Source organism: Blennius ocellaris (genome assembly GCF_963422515.1).
Source record: "Blennius ocellaris genome assembly, chromosome: 14".
NCBI lineage: Eukaryota > Metazoa > Chordata > Actinopteri > Blenniiformes > Blenniidae > Blennius > Blennius ocellaris.
The window spans coordinates 18,985,802-19,008,066 of record NC_137663.1 but is presented as its reverse complement, the minus strand read 5'-3'; the positions used below and the strand labels follow the sequence as shown (position 1 = coordinate 19,008,066).

General features: G+C 43.0%; 1 protein-coding gene across 1 annotated transcript; it reads left to right on the top strand.

Annotated features, from left to right (window-relative positions):
* The first annotated feature begins 944 nt into the window (after positions 1–944).
* On the top strand, positions 945–20,707 carry ubash3ba (ubiquitin associated and SH3 domain containing Ba). The gene is made up of 14 exons (XM_080509113.1): positions 945–1,412; positions 14,563–14,616; positions 14,932–15,118; positions 15,451–15,649; positions 15,962–16,131; positions 16,228–16,436; positions 17,177–17,321; positions 17,457–17,577; positions 17,674–17,796; positions 17,878–17,970; positions 18,330–18,474; positions 18,562–18,668; positions 19,032–19,141; positions 19,266–20,707. The coding sequence occupies exons 1-14, from the start codon at positions 1,285–1,287 to the stop codon at positions 19,401–19,403; spliced, it is 1,929 nt and encodes a 642-aa protein (XP_080365239.1). The 5' UTR covers positions 945–1,284; the 3' UTR covers positions 19,404–20,707.
* The last annotated feature ends 1,558 nt before the right edge of the window (positions 20,708–22,265 follow it).

The following is a 22,265-nucleotide window of genomic DNA, read 5'->3' as shown; positions in this document are numbered from 1 at the left end:
AAGATTTAATCTTGAACATGGTGGAAAGTCGACTAAGGTGCAGTTTTATGACATCTGTCATTCTTTGAAACTGTAAATGAAAAAACAACAACAAAGCAGCCCCCTTTAAACATTACATTCACAAAACAATTTGAACAGAGTTCAGAATAAATTTTGACAAATTGACTTTGGGTGTATGGCATGGTGAAACAGTGTTTAGCTCTCTTGCCTCAGAGTGACTAAGTTTGTCCTGGAGTTTGCAGGTTCTCCTATAGAAATCAGCTCTTGCATAGTTTAAGGCAATGCAGGAGATTGATCACAATTTAGGTACAGAATACCCTTAAATGCATATTAATAGAACTGTGGGAGCAACCGAGAGTACAACTACACAATGGCGAGGAGAACATGCAAACTCCACACAAAAGAACCTGGCAATACTGGAACTCAACACAGCTTAGATCATGGGATCACACAAAGAAGGAAAGTCGTAGATTAAAGCCACGTGATGGATCAAAACATACATCTCAAACCCAATAATGACAATATATAACGTATTTATATTGTATTATGACGATAAACGTCCGTCTTTAGTGTAATCTGCGCGAATTAATTGTGAAATAAGGGATAAACTGAGTTGCTGTGGCAACTGATGGCGTGTGCATCGTCCGGTTAGCACTGCGCCTGCGCGGAATGTTGACTCCCACTTCGGCAGACAGGAAGTGTGATCAACATTTTCCACAGTCCGGTCCCACCTGCTTACTGTAATCTGATTACTCTTGTCGCTCATGCGTTATAACCCCCCCTCCCCCTCCACACACACATACACACACTGTGACTTCTGGACGTTAACTTTTGAGTGCACAGCCTTGTATGTTTTAAATCGTGCACTGTCCCTTTAAATACCAGGGCCGAGCTGGAGGCTGGAGCTCCTCGCGCTCAGTCAGGACTCATTCATAAATAACACATCGCCTCGGAAGGAAGCTCATATTAAGTCGCCTCTGATTTCCTTTTTTTCTCCCACCGAGCGGTGCGAGCGGCGGTCCGGTGATGTCCGCCCGGCGTGGGGACGGTGGATCGGCAGCAGGAGCGACTTCCCACGGCCGAGACCCCTGCTGATGGTTTCATGCGCGAGCCGTCAGGAGGCGGCAGCTCGAGCCTGCTCACAAACACAAACCCCCCGAAACATGCTCGCTTCACTGCGCCGCTCCGCGTTTTCTCCGCGCTTCCGCGTATAAAAAAAAAAACGCCAGCGACCCTTGCTGTCGAAGAGCCAGCCAGCCGGACCTTATGGGGCAGTGAGTTATTATGGCAGCTAAAGACGACCTGTACGCCAAAGTGACCCCGCGGAGGCAGCGCCACAACCGCACCAACGCCGTCAAACATGGGAGCACTCTGGACGTGCTGCTGTCCATGGGCTTCCCCAAGACCAGGGCGTGAGTAACAACAGCTGCACGGTCCCAACACACACAAACACACGCACACACACTCCCGAGGTTCTCTCTGAATCAGGGTTTCCATCATCACACACTGAATTTCCCTCTGTTTGTCAAAGTCCCCCCCCCCCCATCAACATCAGCAGCCGAGTGAGGCTGCGCATCTGTCCAGCTGTGCAAGCTGCGGTTACATTGACAGTAACCCGTGGGGTCTCTTCAGGTGTTTCTCCTCCCGAATCCGTGTTTGACGCCAGGGTTGTGCAGGACTTAGTGACATATTTCAATATGCATGTTTTGTCACTGTGTACTTCCCCTGCTGGGTCTGCAACAGACTGTGGCTGCCAGATGTTGACTCTGGTCGTGGATCAGGGCTCCATCGAGAACAGTGTTTCCCAACCGTCTGGGACTACAGATCATTATTGTGCGGCTGTTAAGATTAGATGTGCTAATCCTCAAGGAACACTATATAAAACTCCACATCAGGCATAAGGAAATGTTGACTGCTGTTATTTTGCATGTAGGTCGTTGGGAGGAGATGTTCGCCTCAGGTCTTGGTTTCACTGTAATGTTTTGGGATAAACATGAGATGAATGAGGGAAAGTTAGGGTTGTCAATGTTATAAAGAGCTCCAGAGCACTCAGTGGGAACTCGATGGTTTGGATTGAAAGTCAATGGGAGAGCATTCAGCCTTCTTCTTCTTTTTTAACCATTTGACTCAAATCTATTTCAGTTTGGATTTTGTGGACACCTTTGTCTAATGTGTGACACGTGCATGTAAACAGTAGAGCTCAAATCTTTTGTCAAATTAGCAACAGAAAATGCTTTAAATCCCTTTGAGCCTCAAACGATTTCAGACTCATCAAATGTGAATGTCTTCTTGTTCATCACTGTAAAATGATGATCTTCTTGTTGTGAACTGGTTCTCAGGACAAAAACATTTTTGGCTGCATCTGATTCTTCAGGAAGCAGGTTTCAGCGTAATCAGCAATTTGAGAGTCCAAACAGTTGGATTGATTGATTGAATGAGAATACTTGCGCCGAGGTGTCTCAGAATGTCATTAACGTACACTGACGTCACTTCAAGTCTTCCGAGGACTGGATTCCTGAGCCTAAATAATGAAATGGCAGTTGGATGCTCATTGATGTCTGAAGCAGGCATTTTATTCACCATTTCTCTTGCTGGTTCTCAATGAAGATCCCATCCGGTGGCTTTTTGGCTGTTTTTATCAATACTTTTAATTCGTCCTTGAGCGGAGAAGCTGCCAGGAAACAAACCGAGTTGGCTTGTGACTGTCGTCTGCCAGTTATGTAACTATGATTAAAACAAAGCAAAACTGAAAAAACAATGTCTTGTCTGACCGCTTCTCCTATTCGTGTTATTGATGTTGTAGTGTTCATTAATATAATGCAACTTTTCAAGTTGATCAATTTTAGCTTCAAAATGATAAAATGATAACTGAAATCATCATTCTGGATTTACTTATCCTTTACAATGTTTTTTAATGTTGTGAGGGTGTTATTTAGGTGCAGTAACTCTTATTTGAAGCGCAGGTAAAGTTATATTTATAGTACAGCTAATTTTTGTAGTTTGACTGATTTGCAGAAAGTAAGCAGTGGTTTCACGTGCTATGGGGGGGGGGACATTTTAACCACATTTAAATCAGATATTACTTTGACTTATTCTGCATTTTAAAGAGTAAAACCTCAAATGCATACTTGCGGTTTTATTTAACCTAATATGGAAAGTTTGAACTTCTCATGAAATTAATTGTAATAATTCCCATACATCCTCAAGTTAGAAGTACTTGGTCCTCTTAGTAGTGAATATTACATGTTTATTGCCGTCACATTGAAAAAAGTTGGGTTTAACTCGGCAAGAATGAATTGTGCTAAGAGACTGGAGTGCCGGTTTTTAGAGTCACAGAAAGAACAAGCGAGACACAAAAAGGCCTGGAGTCGTACCCGGGGTCTTCTTCACGTCCATCGACGCCCCCACTGTGCTGCAAAAAACCCAAAAAAAAACACCTACACCAACCCATTCTCTCATAACTTCTTCCTCGGTGTACTTTCACGTGAATTCAGGTGTAATTATGTGTCAAAATGCAGGAGCTTTGAGCTCAGTTTGTAGGTCTCGACCTGCACACCGTGCCCAGACTACCTGAATCGTCTGATTTCATTGTTCCAGCGTCTTAGTGTCTTCCACATCATCCCAATCACTATAATTTCAACAGCCTCCAATCGCACAAAAGCCTCTCTGGATGTGTGGTTGTGCCTACAAATTGTCTCCCAGGTATCAAAAGAAATCCAAAATAGCTCACTTTTGTCTGCAGCGGCGGTAATCTCAGTGCAGCGATTAACTTCCAGATCTATTACCCGCCGCGGCGTCTGAATTGTAGAACATTAAACCGTCTTCCCGTATAAAACAAGGGATGAGAAGTGAGTGTTGCTTGTTGACGGTTATCTGGGACTTGAACCTAAATAGGCTCAAAGTGTCGAAGAGGCTTTCGTCTTTCATGCAGACGGACAGTATCTTCAAAATGACGTCTTTTTTTATCATCTGTGGAGGCGGCTAAGGTCATCCAGGCTTTGATGGTTTCAGACTGCAGCTCTCTGTCTCCTGCCTAATGAGCCGCTGCAGACGGAATGAGCGAGTGCGTTTGGTTATGTTCGCAGACTCGCGTCAATTATTGATGACGGACCGATACACTTTGATTTGATCAAGACGATAAATTTGTAATGAGGCTGAATACTTTAACGTCCTTTTACCATCAGTGCTGTCTGATGTAATGTCAGCGGGCGTCACTACAACATGTGAATCCGATGATAGAGATAATATCTATATATATATATATGTATGTAACAACAGACACACTTGAGGTGAGTTTTTTTTTTTTAACATGTAGAGAAACAGTTGTATGTATTGTTGTGGACATTCTCATTCAGCCATTTTCAGATAATGCACTCGCCTTTCCAAGGCACGGCAATATCCACCAGAACAATGAGGCTGGTGTCCAAATAAAAACATTCGGTAGAGCGTGTCGGCAAGAAACATTTCCTGGAAGCTGAACAAACAGAAGAAAGTGGGATTTCAGGGAGTGGGCAGCCACAAACTCTGGAGCTGAAATGGCTTGTTTTAGATAGAGTCTGTATGAAGGGCCAGAGTAAGAGACATGAGTTTTAAATGCATATGAATCATGAAAAGTACATTTCCAGATGATGGGGGGGGGGGCTTAAAGTGAGCAAAGTTGAAATATAAAAATAAAGTTATTGTCATGTTGTGTTATCAGAATAATTCATCAGTGCTGGTGGGGGTAGAAGATGTAATAGAAAACCAGACAGTTATCATAGCTTCAGAAAACAAGGATTTTCTTGTGTTTTCAGGGTTTGTTTTGGGTTTTCTTTCCTCCCCCGGGCGATAGGGAACATGAATCATGGATAAACACAGCGAATATCACTTCTTTTATTTGTGAGGGGCTTTTCTGCTGACTCACCGAGGAATTGATTGGAGCCGTCAGAGATGAGCAGGACAGGCAGGGCAGTGCTGCTCCTTCCCGTGTCGATAATCTCCGAAAACTGCTGGAAGCGGATTGAGAAAAGCCGTCCAGCTCGGAAACAGATAAGGCGGCCTGGTCCCGTTTGCAAGTTTGCCGCTCTTTATGTCAAATCAGTGTCAACCACATTAGAATAAAACACTGCAGACCTTTGCTAGTGTGGCTCAAGCTCCACTGAACTCGTTACCGCACCGAGAATTACAGGCACGGCTAGACTTGATTGTGATTTATATTTGGCCTTCGAGTGTCTTTCACACCTGGAGACTTCCTGCTAGTCGTCACCTTTCATTGAGACAATATGCTGTCTGACTATTCTGTGAAGTACATCCTTGAGTCTGGTGAAACATTATCATTGCATTGTATTTAAAGGTCTTTAAATTCCCCCCCCTTGTTGGCTTTTTTTATTATGTCTTTATAGTCACTGTCACAAGTACAATGTTATATCAGTATGTTTAAAGTTCCAAAATGCTCTGGGTCCTATCTCCTGTGTGTGTGTGTTTAAGTACTTTCTTTATCATCGCTGAGCTAAATGTCTTGCTTGTTGCCAAAACAACCCAGCGAGGTGAAAGCCCACACCTTAAAGCAATACGAATTTCCCTGAGGAGATTTCTTTAATGGCCACCTGAACACTGAACCTGCCTTTTAAGCAGATTAAAGTACAGTTTATTGATATTTCACGGAAGAGAAGAGCTGATTTTATCGCTTCGTTTTGGATTTTTTTTTTGTTTTTTTAATCTGCCGAGTTATAAAGAACTTCACCAAAACTAAAAATAATATGCAGACAGCATGTCTGATCTGTGGTTTATACAAGTTAGCCATGTCACCCAGCTGCCTTGAATTGCACATAGGAAAAAAAACAAAAAACAAAAATAGTTATGCATTTGACTATGATGCAGCGTATTTGTATATGATTCAGGTTACAGGTTCTGAGAAAATCTGAGAAAATGAAGAAGTAGACTGTGCTACATTAGTAATGTGCAAATGAAGTCAAGAATAACAATGTACCAGAACTGCAGTAACAGAGACCAAAAAAATTAAATGATAAGTTAGAGGGGGATTTGTAATTATTTATTATTATTTGTTTGCCTGGTCTTAACAACATTAAAAGAGAAGTCAATGAACCGTTGGCCACTTTTACATTCTATCTGAATTGTCACGTCGTGTGTTAATGCAACACTTGGCATGATTGTGTAAAGACAGCAGATGCTTTGAAGTGATGTTTTGACCTTGTTTTAATGTTGTCTGTTGACAAGAGGGAAGATTCTTATAAGATAAGATTTTTTTTTCAAAAATGTGCAAGGGTGATTTCTCACACAATTAATGCAGCCCTGGATGTCTGATGGCTGGTTAAAGACAAATAACGTTTACTGACGCCAACACATTGATCCAGCTCTAATGTGATTTCCAAATAATACCAGTGACTTATCTCAACATTTATCACATGAAGGTTTGTTTGGTTGATATTTGCTAACATCGCATTAACTTGTGTCTGGTGTTTTTGGCTTGCCTACACAAATTTACTGAGATAAGAAGTCTGATATTTATTTGATTTTTTTTTTTTTGCTGTGATCAAATACTTCCTTGTGTAATTAATTCAGTCAACAATTAAAAAAAAACAAAACAAATTGTTAATGTGGTTTTTCTAAAGTCAATGACAAGTCTCTGTTGTTCTTTAGTAAAATAAAAAGGTGTACTTGACATCTATGTGCCATTAAAAGACAAAATAGACATTAAAAGTGGCGAAGCTTTGATTTCCCGACTGATACCCCAACAGTTTTCTCTTCTATATGCAAATGTTTTGTTTTCTTTTGTGCAATGGTTTACAAAGTGAACAATATTCCCTCCATTACAATGTCGAAGCCAAGATTTATGTTTGTTCAATTCTGCAGATAATTATCCTGCATTTGCAAATAGTAATTTGGATATTTTCTGTTAAACCTTTGGGGGAAAGCATCTTGGCATTTCAGAAACTAGACACCCCACCATTTTCCTTGGCATTTGTCAGCTAGTTTAACATTCACTGGTGCAGTGAGTTCCTTTTTGTGTTGCAGAAGTTCCAGAAGCTTCAGACTCTAGAAGATGCACCACAGTGTGTTATTAACATTTCTTTGATTAATCAGTCATTACCACTGCGGTAGCTTGCTATAACTAATTTATGTCTCCATCATTGTATGTCATTTGCCGTTGAATCATAAACATTTATTTGGCGTTTCGCTTTTATGTGTGAACAGAGAAAAACACATGCCATGTCCTTATTGTTAATGAGCCACTCGGCTTATATTAGTGTCATTAATCACTACTGAAACCCAGTGAGACAACGTGTCACAGTCATAACTCACTGCTAAACTACATAAAATACACATCAGTTTGTTTTCTCCCGAAGTTAATGAGCCTAAATTCAAAGCTCTAAAATGTGTTGTTGCTAAAACGGGAACAAAAGTTGCAGCCATCAATAATTTGGCAGTTTTGCTTCATAAATTTCTTAAACGTGTCCTGTGAGTGTTGAGGTCTTCGGAGTTCATAGTGAATTCAGTTTATTGCAAATCTATTTGCTTCCTTATTGCGGCTGATGCCCGAGCGCGAGTTAATAAAACACAGCCCGTCTGTTTCATCAGGCTTCACAAACCAAAACATCAAACATAACTGAGGTCTGTGAATCGTAACGCTCAGGTAAAAATTATGTTTAATGAATTCATTTTTTTTTTCTCCTTTCTTTCTTTTTCTGAGCCTGACTGAAGCTTTGTGTGTGTGTGCGAGACTGAGCAGGAAGTCCGTGTGCATGCTGACTGTGGGATCCGGTTCTTCTACCGACTTACACGACTTTCATACCACTCGCTTTTACCGAAGCAGCTGCACTTGTGAGAAACTGCCGCGGTTCATGCGGGGACTCCACAAAAGTGCGAAGCACGACTCAAAAGACGGAACGTCACGTCGACCTGACTCTTTGGAGTTTTTTCCGCACGCAGCTAAGAACAAACTGAGCTTGTATTAAAGACAGCCAAGAGGAAGTCGCCCATTTCCGGAAGTGGCTTGTGACCTTTACAGAGCGCTCTTGTGAGACAGAAGTTCGAGGGGTGGCTGAAGCAGGAGAGTTCCGTGTCATCAGCAGATCTGGAAAAAAGTTTTGCTCGCAGGCAGAAACTCTGCATGTTGCACACTTTGTCCACACTGTTTAATTAGACAAATAGAAATGCTCGAGAACTTGATGCAGATTTTTTATTTGTTTTTTTCCTCCTTGTCTGCATCTGCAAACTGAATTCAAAAGCTGGTTTAAAACAAACAGTGGTGATCAGAGTGCTGTTAGCCGCGGCGCTCAATCACTCGCCTCGCGCTCCGCTTCAGATGACACATCCTGGGACTTTGAGGCGCGCTGTGTGTGTGTGTGTGTGTGTGTGTGTGTGTGTGTGTGTGTGTGTGTGTGTGTGTGTGTGTGTGTGTGTGTGTGTGTGTGTGTGTGTGTGTGTGTGTGTGTGTGTGTGTGTGTGTGTGTGTGTGTGTGTGTGTGTGTGTGTGTGTGTGTGTGTGTGTGTGTGTGTGTGTGTGTGATGCATCCCAGTTCTGGCACAATGCCGCATATTCTTTCGTGAAACATTTGCTCCGTGCACTTTGACTTGCTCCCGCTGACGTCACGCGGCACTAAAAATACCACTCAGACCCAGACAATGCACTTCACTTCAAAAACCCGCAGTCATTTTTTTCCTCGTCATTTGCTCCACCTGATCAATTTGATGGGCCGAAGTGGACGCCGTGATCGCCGCTGACGGGTTCCCTTCCCCGTGTCAGTCTCCCGACTGCTTGCTTTGTCTGACCTTCGCCGACCTCGCGGCCTTTTTTTAAAATCCAGAAATAATGAAGTGAGAAGCAAAGCAGACAGAAGTCTTTTGTCAGTGCGGCAGTACCGCTGCCACATTGCCTCGTCAGCTTGAAAGTTTTTCTCATCTAACCCATGAAATATTGAAGAAGTGTGTTTCCCAGATGTCATCAACTACTCCTCTTCAAACTCGCACTACCCTAATTATACGCAGCTTCTGTTTTTTTTTCTGGTGGCCCTGAATGCCTTAAAAATATCTTAATTAGAGCATCTTTCAGTAAAGATGCTGCTGATATGAACGTGTGTGCTCGGTGCGCGTGAAGCCTCACACGTCTCATTATGGGCTCACAACTTGGGAGGGCTGAACCAAAACGAGTCCATTTCCTCGGCCGACGAGCGAATCTCCTTCGGGGTGTCGGCGCAGCAGCAGCACTCTCACGGCTGCGGGTGCGATAGGTGGTTGGAGATGTGTGCTCGCCACTGGCTTGTAAACAGGAAACGCCGATTCGCCTTGAGAGCTGAGGCAGGGAGGGGCTCTGGGGAGCATCGAGCTGCGAGCGCCGTTGACTGTGCGTACACGGGTGACATAGTTTTGGTTAATTCGAGATGCTTTCAGTGAGTTTCTCCAAGCAGGCTGGAAATTGTCCAAGTTCGCTGCGGTAAACAGAGCGGAGAATGTTTACATACACAACAACCTCCCCCCCCCCCAAATAAAAAAAATACACTGCTGTTTAAACATGCATCAGGCAGCCAGAACATTTCATCTGCAGCGGGCTTAAACGTGGAAACAGGAACTGAACGTGCGCCCCATATGTGGGTGAAATGGAAGGCTGTCTCCAATATCGCCTGCGGCAGTGGTGCATGTGCAAACAAACTAAAAGCTCCCGCCTAATATTGGTCACTGTCACCCGTGAGTTTGAAGTCGGTCCTTTATCCGGCGTGAGTTCTCGCAATCACCTTCTCTTATCGTTCTCATCTTCGTCAAGCTGTGAAGAGGAAACGCAGTTTATAAATAACTTGCTCACTTCTTGCGAAGAGCAAAGTTGAGGTCGGTGGCTGTTATTGAGTGTTTCGGCTGTGCTGGGACAGATGGGAAACATATTCATGTCCACAAGAGCTAATCAAAAGTTGTTTTAAAAAAAAACAAAAAACAAAACAGAAAGACGCAGTGGGGAGATGGGATAAACAGAGTAATGGAGGAGGATTTGTTGCAGGTGTCGTCCAGCTTTCCTCACAATTATTTATGTACATAACGGTAAATGGCTACTGGAGTAACTGGTTATGACAATTCTGCTTGTTCAAAAAGCTTTTTTTCTTTGTTTGCTTAATTTACTTCAAAGTGGACATATCTGATAAGATACGTGTACAAAGGTGTGTCCAAGTGCTCTGGCGGTTCAAGTCAGGGCTGTGTCCACCGTTATTAAATAATGATGTTGCTTACCCACAATGCATTTGACGATAACGATTAGCCGTCAGCATCGACATGATCCAGCTTCGTCTACATGTTGTACGTTTTGGACTCCAATTCTTACCACTGGAAAAGTTCATTTAACAAATTGTTGAAAAGATCTTAAAGTTCTACGCGTGGGTGTTTTAAGATTTTTCTTGATTTCGTACGACAGATGCAAATCCTACCTGATGTCAGGACTCGCATCGTATCATATCTTAAACATAGCGACTTATCAACCCAAAGATGATTATCGCTGTCTATACATGTCACGCAACCCAACTTTGTTTATCGTCTCACCCCATCCGTCACATTTTCCTCTGTGATTACGGTTCGCTCTTGTCTTGGAAACTTGCAGCCAAATTACTGATCACAGTCCTGCCAACACTGTGGTTTAATAGCTTGAGATATTTTAGTTGTATTTTACTGCTTCAGCGCCTTTAGAGCTGCGGGATCACGACCTTGGATTTCTGTTCTCTACTAACAAGCGTTCTGTCATCAAAATGCAATACTTGAGTTTGAGTCTGCCACCACTGCACAAGTGTACAAGGGGTGCCTTTTGACAGGTCCTTAAATGTGCAAAGAAATGCCATCAAAGATGAGATTAAACTATTTGGTTGTTACAACTGAGTAGAGAAAGTGAAAGGGCTTGTCAGCGGTTAAGAAAGTTTGTTTAAGAATGTTTGCATGAAACATTTTTTCCCGTCTAATGGTGGAATTGATTTAAGGAAGTGTTAATTTATGCAGGCCAGAGGTCTACAGTGGGCCACCCTTCAAAATAAGCCATTTCCTTGCAGTTTGACGTGACAGAAACGAAATAAACAATTCATCAATAATTTATCCACAGGCTAACTTGCCTTCACTGTCACTTATGTTGACTTTACCGATATGTTTGACATGCGGGGTGGGGGGAGGAATTGGCAAACACCATAGAAAAAGTAATGTTGAAAGACCCGGTGGCCTGGAAACGGCAACAAAATGTCAACAGTTCTTAATTGAAGTTGTTTGATTTCACAGATGACACACTGCCCATGGCTTTTCCATCCATTCATTAACCATCCCTCTTTTATACGGCTTTATCCAAATCATCGTTTGTGGTGAAACGCAAAGAAATATCACAGGTTTTTTTTTTTTTATTCAAATACCCGTTTGGGTATAAACGTGGCCACAGATAAACCGACAACCAGAGCACACAAGACAAGTCCCTTGTATACTAAAGGCAACGGGAAAGACATCAGGGCAGGGAGCAGTGATCAGACACGGGAGGGGAAGTCAAGGAGCCTGAAACGAGAGGCAGACATACAAAAACACCGACCAAACGTGAACCCTGACAGGTGAGGTTTATATTGTGGCTTCCAACTATTTCTATAGCTGCGGAGAAAATATCGCTCTTGGTTTATAAAAGAAGCAGACACCTGTTATAGCCCCCCCCAATGACATTATGATTAAGATAGTAAGAAAAGGATCTGCTCGGAAGGCAGTTTTAGTAATACCGGTCCGGATGTTTGCAAATGTGCACAAAGCCATTTTCAAAACCGGCTCTGAAAACCATCGAAGGAAGAGCAGCCTATATTCCCCCGCTGTCCACTGATGTGTATTCATGCTCTGACAGCTTTCAGATGTTGAACGCCTCTTCCAAATGGAGAGTGAATGTCTGTTTCTCACTGTAATGAACTGGTGACCCGTCCAGGGCGTCCCCTGCCCTTCGCCGCATATCAGCTGGGATTGGCTCCAGCCCACCATGACCCTTGTCTGGATAAAGCATGGGTGGATGGATGGAGCCACAGCTGCTGTTGACAGTTTAAATCCTGCCTTTTGCAATACATTTGAGAGAATTACTGAATACCACTGAAGAGTCATACTTCGATAAACAAGAAGCCCAGCAAGAATTTTGCATTTGTGAAACTCAAAAAGTACCAGATTTATTTGAAATAGTGCTGCATTGTGCGTGAATTTCCTTGAGGGCTGTGCGGTGAGACGTTTTGCCATCATTTCACGTTCGCAAATGTTCACTGTCATAAAATACCGCCAGAGCAATTCAATGTTCTATCCCAGATTGGATTTTGTGACGTCTCGGTCACATCTGCATGTAATCCCGTCGTTCCTTCAGAGAGAAAATCCCCTTCTCTTCCTCGTCCGCACAGCACCAGGTGGAATTTTTGAATAAGATGTCGGCAGCCAACAGATGACTCTCCGTCTTAAGCCTTCCACATGCAGGGGTGCGTCATACTGCGAAGAAGAAGAAGAAGAAGAAAAAAAAAGAAGGGGGATAAATTAGGTAAAGTCTGTAATCTTTCTGTTGTAAGCCTGTTCGCATGAATGCACAGGAGACATTAATCCAGGTTTGGATTGTCTTTGGCGCTGGCGTTGGATTCAAGTGTCTACGCACACGCTGTGGTGGATGTGAGCCATCTGTTACGCTCCTGTCGGCCTGGCGTCGCCGTCCCGATTCCTGCACGCCGCGCTCTGCCAGGGCACGCCGCCCTGGGGGTGGTGGACTTTGCCGTATCTAGGACCCTCTCAGTGGGACAAATGTAAAAATAGCTCATTGAACTTGAACACACAGAGCGGCACAATGAAGGCTGTCAGCGCTGTCAGACACAGAGACGCTGCAAACGTGTCCAACATCGCCGTTGTCGATGGAGTTTAGTGGCACAGAAGACAACGCTTGTTCAGTTATATCAGTAAATTGCTATTTTCACTTCATGTAAATGGGCATTCAGGCCAGTGACAAGTAGAGCTCTCTTTCCAGGATGGCACAACCATCCCTTTTAGTTCAAGATTTTGTTTTTTGTTTTTCCAATGTAGTGAACGGGGCTTTTTTCTTTTTCTTTTTTTCTTCTTAAAATGGACAAAAGCAAATTGAGCTGTCATGAGAGCATTGATTTATTTATGTTTTCTTCTTCTGTGCAGTTGTTCAGTGTTGCCTTTTGATAATTAAATGAAACACATGCATGGTGGTGTAGTGGTTAGCAGTCTCAGGAAATCCCTGGTTAGTTTGGCTGCGGGGCATTTTTAAGTCCCAAACAATCAGCAGGTTTTGTTTCCTGATCTTAACAGTGATTGGCTGGAAGGGACTCGGGGCATTTTGCACACTTGGTTCGGACTGATGATCAATTCCATTCTAACATTGGTTATATGTCAATATGTATAATCATCCATTTGCATTGGCCGTTCATGATTAAACTCATCTGAAAGCAGACTTCATGTATTGGGATTTGAAATAGGCCTTTTTACTGTTAGGTTAGAGTAACCACCATCATGTGTAGCTCCCCGATGAACAAAGTAGTTATTGATAGATGGACATGATGGATCAGACACATTCAAACATCACTTCATGTTGTTTTCATGCTCTGAAAACAAGAACTTCAACCTTGTGAGTATAAGTCCCAAAGCAGAAATAAATCAATATCATACACTTCAATGTAAGTCACTACATGATCGCATGTTTAACTAACATTGTACAGCCTCACTCTTCTACTGTTACACACTCATTTTGGAATATTAAGTGGAAATGTTGTGCTATTGTGTGCCAGATAGTCGCAGACGAGGCTGTAAGTGTGTCGGATCGGTGTGTCACGCTGGAGATGGTGTCACTGAGAAGTTTCATCATTCAAACAGTCACAGATACTGTGTCTTAAAGCTGCAGAGAGCCTCTCAAATCCCTTCAGAGGCAGCCTGCAAGTAGATAAAAAAGAGCCTAATTAGATTTTGAGCACTCAAGAGTAATCATGCAATCAGCTTCATCTTGTTTCAGGAAGAAAAGAAAAAAAGTCCTAAGAACTCTATGAAATGACACATAAATCTGGTAGCAGTACAAAGTGACTGCCTCTTTGTTTTTTTTTAAGGTTGAACACAAACTGTTGTTCCACCTACCACAAACAGCCCATCACAATAGTGGGACATTTGGCTGTTTCATATTGTTGCATCTTGTGAACTTATGTCTGCTCGAGATTTTTTTTTTGATGGACTGCATCTCCTGCAGCACATTTACTTTCGGATTCACTCTCGGTTTCAGCCCCAGTGCATGCTGAACACAAGGATGTGCATGTTTGAGTGGGTAAACACTCTTGATCAATCATAGAAGCAGACTGTTTTTAACATTTTCACATCTGAGGAGATAATTTAAATTGCTGTTCGCCCTCCGGCTTGATTAATGAGCTTCTGCTATAATTTGTGATGTGCTTGTTGTCATGTTGCTGCTCTCTCCGAATGTGTTCTGTTGGTTCATTTTCACATGGTGGAGGCAAAGCAATCTCTTCCTCACAAATACACTCCGGAAGAGAAGATATCGATTATTGGGACTTTGCTCTGAGCTCCTCTTTCTCTTTCTCTCTGCAGCTTGAAGGCTCTTGTTTCCACAGGAGGCAAAAACGTGCAGGCAGCTTGTGACTGGTGAGCGCAACACACGCACGCACGCACGCACGCACGCACACACACACACACACACACACACACACACACACACACACACACACACACACACACACACACACACACACACACACACACACACACACACACACACCGTTATTAATCTTTAACAGGCCATCAAACAGAAGCATCTCATGACCTAATTCAATTTTATACTGATGTGTCACTGTGCAGTTACAGCAGTGCTGCCCTCTGCTGGATGTGACCGCTTCTGTCGCCTCCTAAGTTTCCTCCTTTCTCTTCTTTTTTTTCTCCCTCCCACCCTTGTGGCCCCAGGCTCTTCTCCCATGTGGACGACCCTTTCTTGGACGACCCTCTGCCCAGAGAGTATGTGTTGTATCTGCGGCCCAGCGGGCCGCTGCTCCAGCAGCTCTCACACTTTTGGAAGCAGTCCCGCCTCTCCTGTGGCAAGAACAAGGCACACAACATCTTCCCCCACATCACCCTCTGCCAGTTCTTCATGGTCAGTCCCAGCCGTCTGTCTTTGTGTTGACATTACTCATGCAGCAGCAGTCACATTATTGCTTTGAAGACACGTCACCGTGACACTGTGTCCTGTAAGAGTCATCAGATCTGAGATATTGCATCCATTGAACAGTTACGCCTATTAAAGAATTTACAAAATCATATGTGCAAATGTAAAAGTATAATATGAAATAATAACTTAAGTTACATGTGCAATAAAGAGAAAGCAACATATTCATATTAATGTTTGTGTTTGCCAATGTCACATGAACCTCAAAAAACTCCATAGTGTGTAGCACGAGAACTCACTGTGGCCTCCTCCATGCTCAGTGCGCTGACGGGAAGGTGGAGGCTCTGACCGACGCTCTCCAGTCTACTGTGACCAAGTGGAAGGGTCGCATCCCCATGCCCCTGCCCCTGGAGCTCTACACCTCCTCAACCTTCATCGGCCTCTTTGTGGAGGAGCAGATGGCCGAGGTCCTGAAGAGTTTTGCGGCTGATTTCGCCACAGAAGCAGCCGCCAAAGCAGGTCTGAGTTCGCTCCGTCCTTCGTTATGGATAGAACCACAACAAACACAACGAGCGGTTGTGTACAGTGTGGTACTGTTGTAGGTAATATGTGTGCGTTTGTGGATGACGCACAATCATTTTTTTTTTTTTTTTAGCTTATTTACTTCTCATAACCACAACAAAATCGTTAGGAAATGGAAACACTCCCACAAAGCAGAGATAGAATTTTAGACGAGATGATGAGCACAATTCTTGTCTTTTCGTAAACTAGAACTACGTGTCTTATCATACCAGTGTGTTTACATGCAGGTCTTCCTTGTCTTGTGTTCAGACGTTCATGTCGAGCCCCACAAGAAACAACTTCATGTGACTTTGGCGTATCACTTCCAAACCAGTCACCTTCCAGTTTTGGAGAAATTAGCCAAAACCGTGGATGTGTCTTCAGGCTGTGACTGGCTGGCCGTGCTCTTCTCCAGGGACATTCGGTTCGCTAACCACGAGGTAGCGTCTCCCCCAACAAGCCGCTTCCGCCTGCTGAATAGATCCTGAATCGACGGCTGTTGTCCTGATGCCTGTCGCCCCTTCTGCCCCGTGTAGACCCTGCAAGTCATGTACCCGTATGTGCCTCAGAATGACGACGAGCTGGAGCTGGTGCAAGGCGACTTCATCTTCATGTCTCCGGTGGAGCAAACCACTGCCAGCGAGGGCTGGGTGTTCGGCACGTCTCTGGGCACGGGGCTCTCCGGCCTTCTGCCTGAGAACTACGTCAGCCGTGCTGATGAGTCCGACACGTGGGTCGTCCATGGGTAAGGAAGGAAAACGCAGATGTCAGAAATCACTTGGGGACTCGCTGGTTGTTTGACACGACAAAATGAGTCAAAATGGGACATGCGTTTCACACGCACATGATAATGGCATTGTATTTTACATTTGCACTTTTTGGTGAGCAATGATAACAAGAGACGTGATAAATTGTGATCAGAATTGCATCTCGAAATGTTGATATGAATTCAATACACAATAGTGATTGAAGTTTGAAAATAAGACACTTTTCTGCTGATTTAGCCGTCCAGAACCCAAAGCATTTTACATTACAAGTCACATTAACCCATTCTGTCACACACACACTCTCGTGTACGGCGCTCAGTCCATCCATTGGGAGCAGTGTTCCGTGTCTTACTCAAGACATATGTATATATGTATCGTGACATATATTGCGATCAAACCCACTAACGTTTTAATAGACAGGTGATCCACTCTACCAACTGAGCAGTAAATGTATTGAGACGAGTTAAAATCATCAACAATGAGCAGTTAATGAAAAAAACATGTGTGTAACTGTAATGTCAGTTGAAGACTACTGTATATATAAAGACACGTTTACTATTCCAAATGAAATGCATTTAGGCATTTAAGCAAAAAATGACACGTGCGCTGTGGTTGAAGTTCTGCTGTTAGGAGAGAATCATTGTGTCGGTAGAAAAGCATAAATATTCACCAATATGAATGATTAATGTCGAGTTCTTTGTGTTTGCTTGATTCTCAGATCGCACTCTGTTCTCAACTGTGCCTCCCCATCAAACTCTGCCAGCTCCGTGGGCGGGCTGTTGTTTGACGGACAGCTGAATGACAGTCTACTTGACAGTCTTATGGATCCCCCGAGTCTGCCTGGCCTCTGTCCTCCAATGCAGGTGCGACCTGACGCTGTTAAAAAGCTCCCAAAATCCCTTTAAGTTTGCTAATGGCAGTAATATGTGTGTTGGTGTCGAGCAAGAGAACGAGACTGGGTCACTTCAAACTCTCTTTGATGTCTCAATTCATTTCAGGTATCAAAGTCGGGTAATCAGCCGTCCCTGTCCAGGATGCGGCTCTTTGTGTGTCGACATGGCGAGAGAATGGACGTTGTGTTCGGCAAACACTGGATCACTCAGTGCTTTGACTCCAAAGGTTTCGCAAAGATTTGACGTCTTCATGCTCTAAACCTCATTCAGTATTTCTAACTTAATAGTTCCTGTGCTGAGATTCTCGTCTTGCATTGTGTAGGCAGATACGTTCGCTCCAATCTCAACATGCCATCCAGCCTACCGGGGAGAAGCGGCGGCCACCGAGACTATGATAAAGATTGTCCAATTACTGTGTTTGGCTCCACCCAGGCCCGGCTTGTAGGTCGGTGAATTTCACAAGCCGTTTATTTCGGGTCCCGTTTTGGCCAGTTTAACCCACTTTGTGTGTTCTCCTCCATCTCAGGTGAAGCTCTGTTAGAAAGCCACACGACAATAGACTTTGTTTACTGTTCTCCTTCCCTCCGGTGCATCCAGACAGCTCAGCACATTGTGCAGGGTAAGAGCACCCAGGTTTCATTAGTACTTGGACCACAGTGTCCAATCAAGTTTCCATTCGGTATAATTGCGTATCTGACCTAGAATATCATCAGTCCATCTGCTTTATCCTTTTTCAGGATTGGATAATTATGAAATATATTATGTTATTGCATATTTCGGCATCAATCTAATAGAAAGTACTTAACAAACATGTTTTCTTTCGAGCAGTTAGAAAGCTGGAAAAAAAAAAAGCAGAAAAAGATCAAAATCATAAAACAAACTAAAACAGAAAGTTATACTTGCTTGTGCAAAGACTTCGGTGATAAGGTAAAGTGTTGTGTCACAATAAAGTATTTCTTTCTGCTGGGACTGTGACAGGCCTCCAGCTGGAGGGAAAGATCAAAATCCGTGTGGAGCCTGGATTGTTTGAATGGACAAAGTGGGTTTCGGGCACATGTTTACCCACCTGGATCCCCACAGCTGATCTGGCTGCAGCGAACCTGAGCGTGGACACAACGTACAGGTACGCAGCAGCAGCAGCCACTTTAAACTTCCATCTGCGGGGTTACTGTTTATAACCCATTTTGTTTTTGACTTTTTTTGGCTCTAGACCTCATATTTCCATTAGCAAGTTGACGGCGTCGGAGCCCTACGACACGTACATCAGCAGGAGCTTCCAAGTGACCCGAGAGATCCTGACAGAGTGCAAAAACCTGGGTAAAGTACTGTACAAGTGGAATCATGAATCTGGTTTTAGATGTACAGGGCTCCAAAAATGTAAACGGCTTCTTAAGTTTATTGCTTGACGTGTTTTTGTTTTAATCTTTGGGCACATTATACGTGAACTAATAAAATGGACAATAAAAAGTTGGGCATGGTTCAGAGAGTAATAGACTCGTGGTGTTATTATCAAAAAGGAATCCAATTTTTTTTTGGTCGCTCCATTTTGTCCCCGTATAGAAAAAAAACAAATATGTGTTAAACAAGCCGCCTGTTATCAACTGCTGAGTCCATAAACAGTGAAGTCAGCCAGTGGTATCTGTGGAATGTAGTTCTATGACTTCTACCTCTTTCACACAGGAAACACGGTCCTGATCGTGGCCCATGCTTCCTCTCTGGAGGCTTGCACTCGCCAGATACAAGGCCTCACCCCCCAAAACTCCAAGGACTTTGTCCAAGTTGTCCGAAAAGTCAGTTCTCTGCTTTTAGTTCCAGCTCTCTGCATCCTCTCTCCTCTCATTCCCACTCCCGTATTATTATTTTCTCTTCTTCTTGTCCTTTTCTTTGATAAACATCTGTCTCCTTTTTGTGCAGATTCCTTACTTGGGTTTTTGTGCCTGTGAAGAAATGGGAGAGACCGGGGTGTGGCAGCTGGTCGACCCACCCATCTTGCCTCTGACACATGGACCCAATCACAGTTTCAACTGGAGGGAGATGCTCACGCAAGACTGAAGGATAGGCTGTCATTGTTGGCTCTTGTAATTTTTTTGGCAGCCTGAAACTGCTCAAAGTTATTTATTTTTCACCTACATGGCTATAAATCCAGCCCAACTACCAAAAAAAAATTGGAAAAAAAATTAAAGGTCTGGCTTCCATCAAAGACATGCAAAAACAAAAAGAAAGGACTCCTAACCTGAGACAGACACTTTGGCTCAGGAATGAGACAAAGTCCAGCTCGTGTGGCGATCGCGACACAGCGAGCTCTCTGAATGCTGCACCTTCCGAGCACAAAATGTGGAGGTGCTACAAGGACTCGGGACATCTCTCGACGACTGCGGATGATTCAGGTCTTATGCCACGAGAAGTTGTCTCGTCTCTGTCTGTGGCTTCTCCTCAGGCAGACGGGGGAGGCGGTGAGCACTTTGCGTTCTGCTGCCTTCTCTCACACACTGTGACAAGAATTAGTTGAGAAAGACTTAGTACCACAGAACTATTTTTCCACGTGTCCAAACAAATAATTATTTAACTTGTAGCCACGACCCTCCTGTGAAGGAAAAGCACAAACGGAAAATGTTGACAATCAAGACGGGAGAGCGAGAGAGAGAGAGAGAGAGAGATGATCCTCATAGTTTCTGGTGCTGAGGTGGGTAGTTTAATACGTCTGGTGTGTCCCTGTAAATGTCATATCAGTTCTTTTATTATGTTAACATGTATGTTCCAACCCGCATTATTTCAGCTCCCTGTAAGCCATGGTCCACAGGATTTATCTTGGGGCAACACATCATTATGACGAGAATAAATTGTTATAATAACATACGGGATGGAGTAACTTTGTGCAGGTGCATCGACTAAAACTTTAGCTTGTTATTCGTGCCCCTAACACTCTGTACGCTTGATAACCACCACACTCCTGAAATCCTGGCAGTTTTCCTTAATTCTGGCTACATCAAATAATTTAAGTACTTATTGCATATGCTGATTATTTGCTTTATGAATATAAAGGTTTATTGATACTCAACAAATGAATAAAGCAATTTTGTGGCACTATGAAGGCCTGTGCATGTGTTTTTGTTGTGGAACATTGTATGCTCTCCTTTTGGTTTGTGTGTGTTACGCTTCCAGCAGGAGGGTTATTCTCAATTTGATTTGTTTTAGGACAAATTCTTGAAAACTGTCTTGCAGAAGTGACAGTGTGGCGTTAGCATTGCTGCCGCCACATTGTGCCTCAATTACCTGCACTGCATATGCAGTCATTTTTCTTTGGAAGTTGAAAAACAGGACTGTTTGACATTATAGGACTTAAGAATTAATTAGGATCTACAGGCAATAAGGTGATAGAAGTCATTTAGTTGTTGGATGCTATCTGGTCTGTCTTTGCAGCCCGTGACTGTTCATTTGCACTTCAGCTTCTGCAATGAAGCTTAAATAATAAATGGATTCTCTCTATTACACGTTTTACAATATTTTTTTTCTTTTTCATAGTTTCTTTTCACAAATGAATCCTGCTGGGAATGGGCCTTGCCCTAACCCCCACATTTTGCTGCTACCTGGATTAATTAATTGCTTAGCTTTTTTTTTTTTTTTTTTTATCAATGTTGACAGACAGAACAAACGAGGCTTCTTTTCAACAAGTTGGTCTATAAAAAAAAATGGAAGGCTTACTGTGTGACAATATCAGGGTGGTTTAAAAAAAAAAAATCCAACAGAATAATTACATTATATAGACAAAACCGAAGCATTTCAACAAACTGCTGAACACAAGAGAGATGAATATTATCAAGAGCCTTTACCCTATAAATTCCGAGTCAGTCCAGATTGTTTTACAATGTTATTCGGTGGCTTTTTCTGTGATTTGCTGTGTCACTCTGAACTTGGAAATGAGACCGTTTTGTTTGCATGATTAAGCTGTTTGTGGGCAGCCTGTTCGCATTTGGTTATTTTGTGTAATTGTGAAGCTGTGTGTGCTCAATCTGTTTGGTTTAGTCACAGGTTACTGGAAATGTTTTGATGTGGGATGATTTCTTTTGGGGTTTTTTTTTTTTTGGGGGGGGGGGGGGGTTCTGGATTTGGACGGGTTTTGTATTTTGGGTTGAAACTCATTCAAATCTGGTAACCAGTAGGCACAGTAGGTTTGATCCTCTATATATGGAAGACAGCGCTGCAATCATAAGCAGGTTTGTGGCTTTTTCTTTTACCCTCTACTTCTTTATAACAAAGTTGAAATCATCACCGGATGCACAGAAAATGTTGTTTTTTCACCACATTAACAAGTCAAACGTTGCTTTGCGGTTTTATTTTTTTTAATCTAATAAGACATTATGTCATAATCACTGTAATTCAGGGAAAATCCAAGATTGTGCGGTAAAAATGACTCTCAATGAAGAACTGATTGAATTCTGATCATTTTGTCACACGCACGGCTGCTGTACAAAACAACATGAAGTGGGAAGAAAACACTAGATGGCGCTATTGACCAGTCTCAGACACAGCTCAACCACGTGCACGCAGTAAAGTGGTGGGTTGTGTTGTCGCGAAACATATCAACTCTAATTTGTTATTGCATGGGTAAATATTGCCATCTGAAGAAAAAAAAAATCTAATAATGAAAAAGAAAATCAGTTAAACACGCTGATTGTACATTAAAAGAAAACAACTTAAAATGCTGTTTCTTTACCCGGACAGGTTCCCTTGCTGGTGTACATTGACTTGAAGGAGGTGGAGGAAGGCAGCAGCTCCTCTTCTGGTTGCAGGTACTTGTTCAGCCATGGGACCTATTTATTCATCTTTCGTGTCATTTGCTCGCAATTATTTGAAGAAACAAGAATTCACAGAAAAATGTTTAATTGATTAATTGTTTCTTTAGACATTATCCAT

What these genes read in the sequence shown, in the direction of transcription:
- ubash3ba (XM_080509113.1), top strand. Translation starts at nt 1,285, where the DNA reads ATGGCAGCTAAAGACGACCTGTACGCCAAAGTGACCCCGCGGAGGCAG. An exon ending in GGCTTCCCCAAGACCAGGGC is followed by an intron (nt 1,413 to 14,562) that starts GTGAGTAACAAC and finishes TTCTCTCTGCAG; the next exon opens with CTTGAAGGCTCTTGTTTCCA. An exon ending in TTGTCCAAGTTGTCCGAAAA is followed by an intron (nt 19,142 to 19,265) that starts GTCAGTTCTCTG and finishes CTTTTTGTGCAG; the next exon opens with ATTCCTTACTTGGGTTTTTG.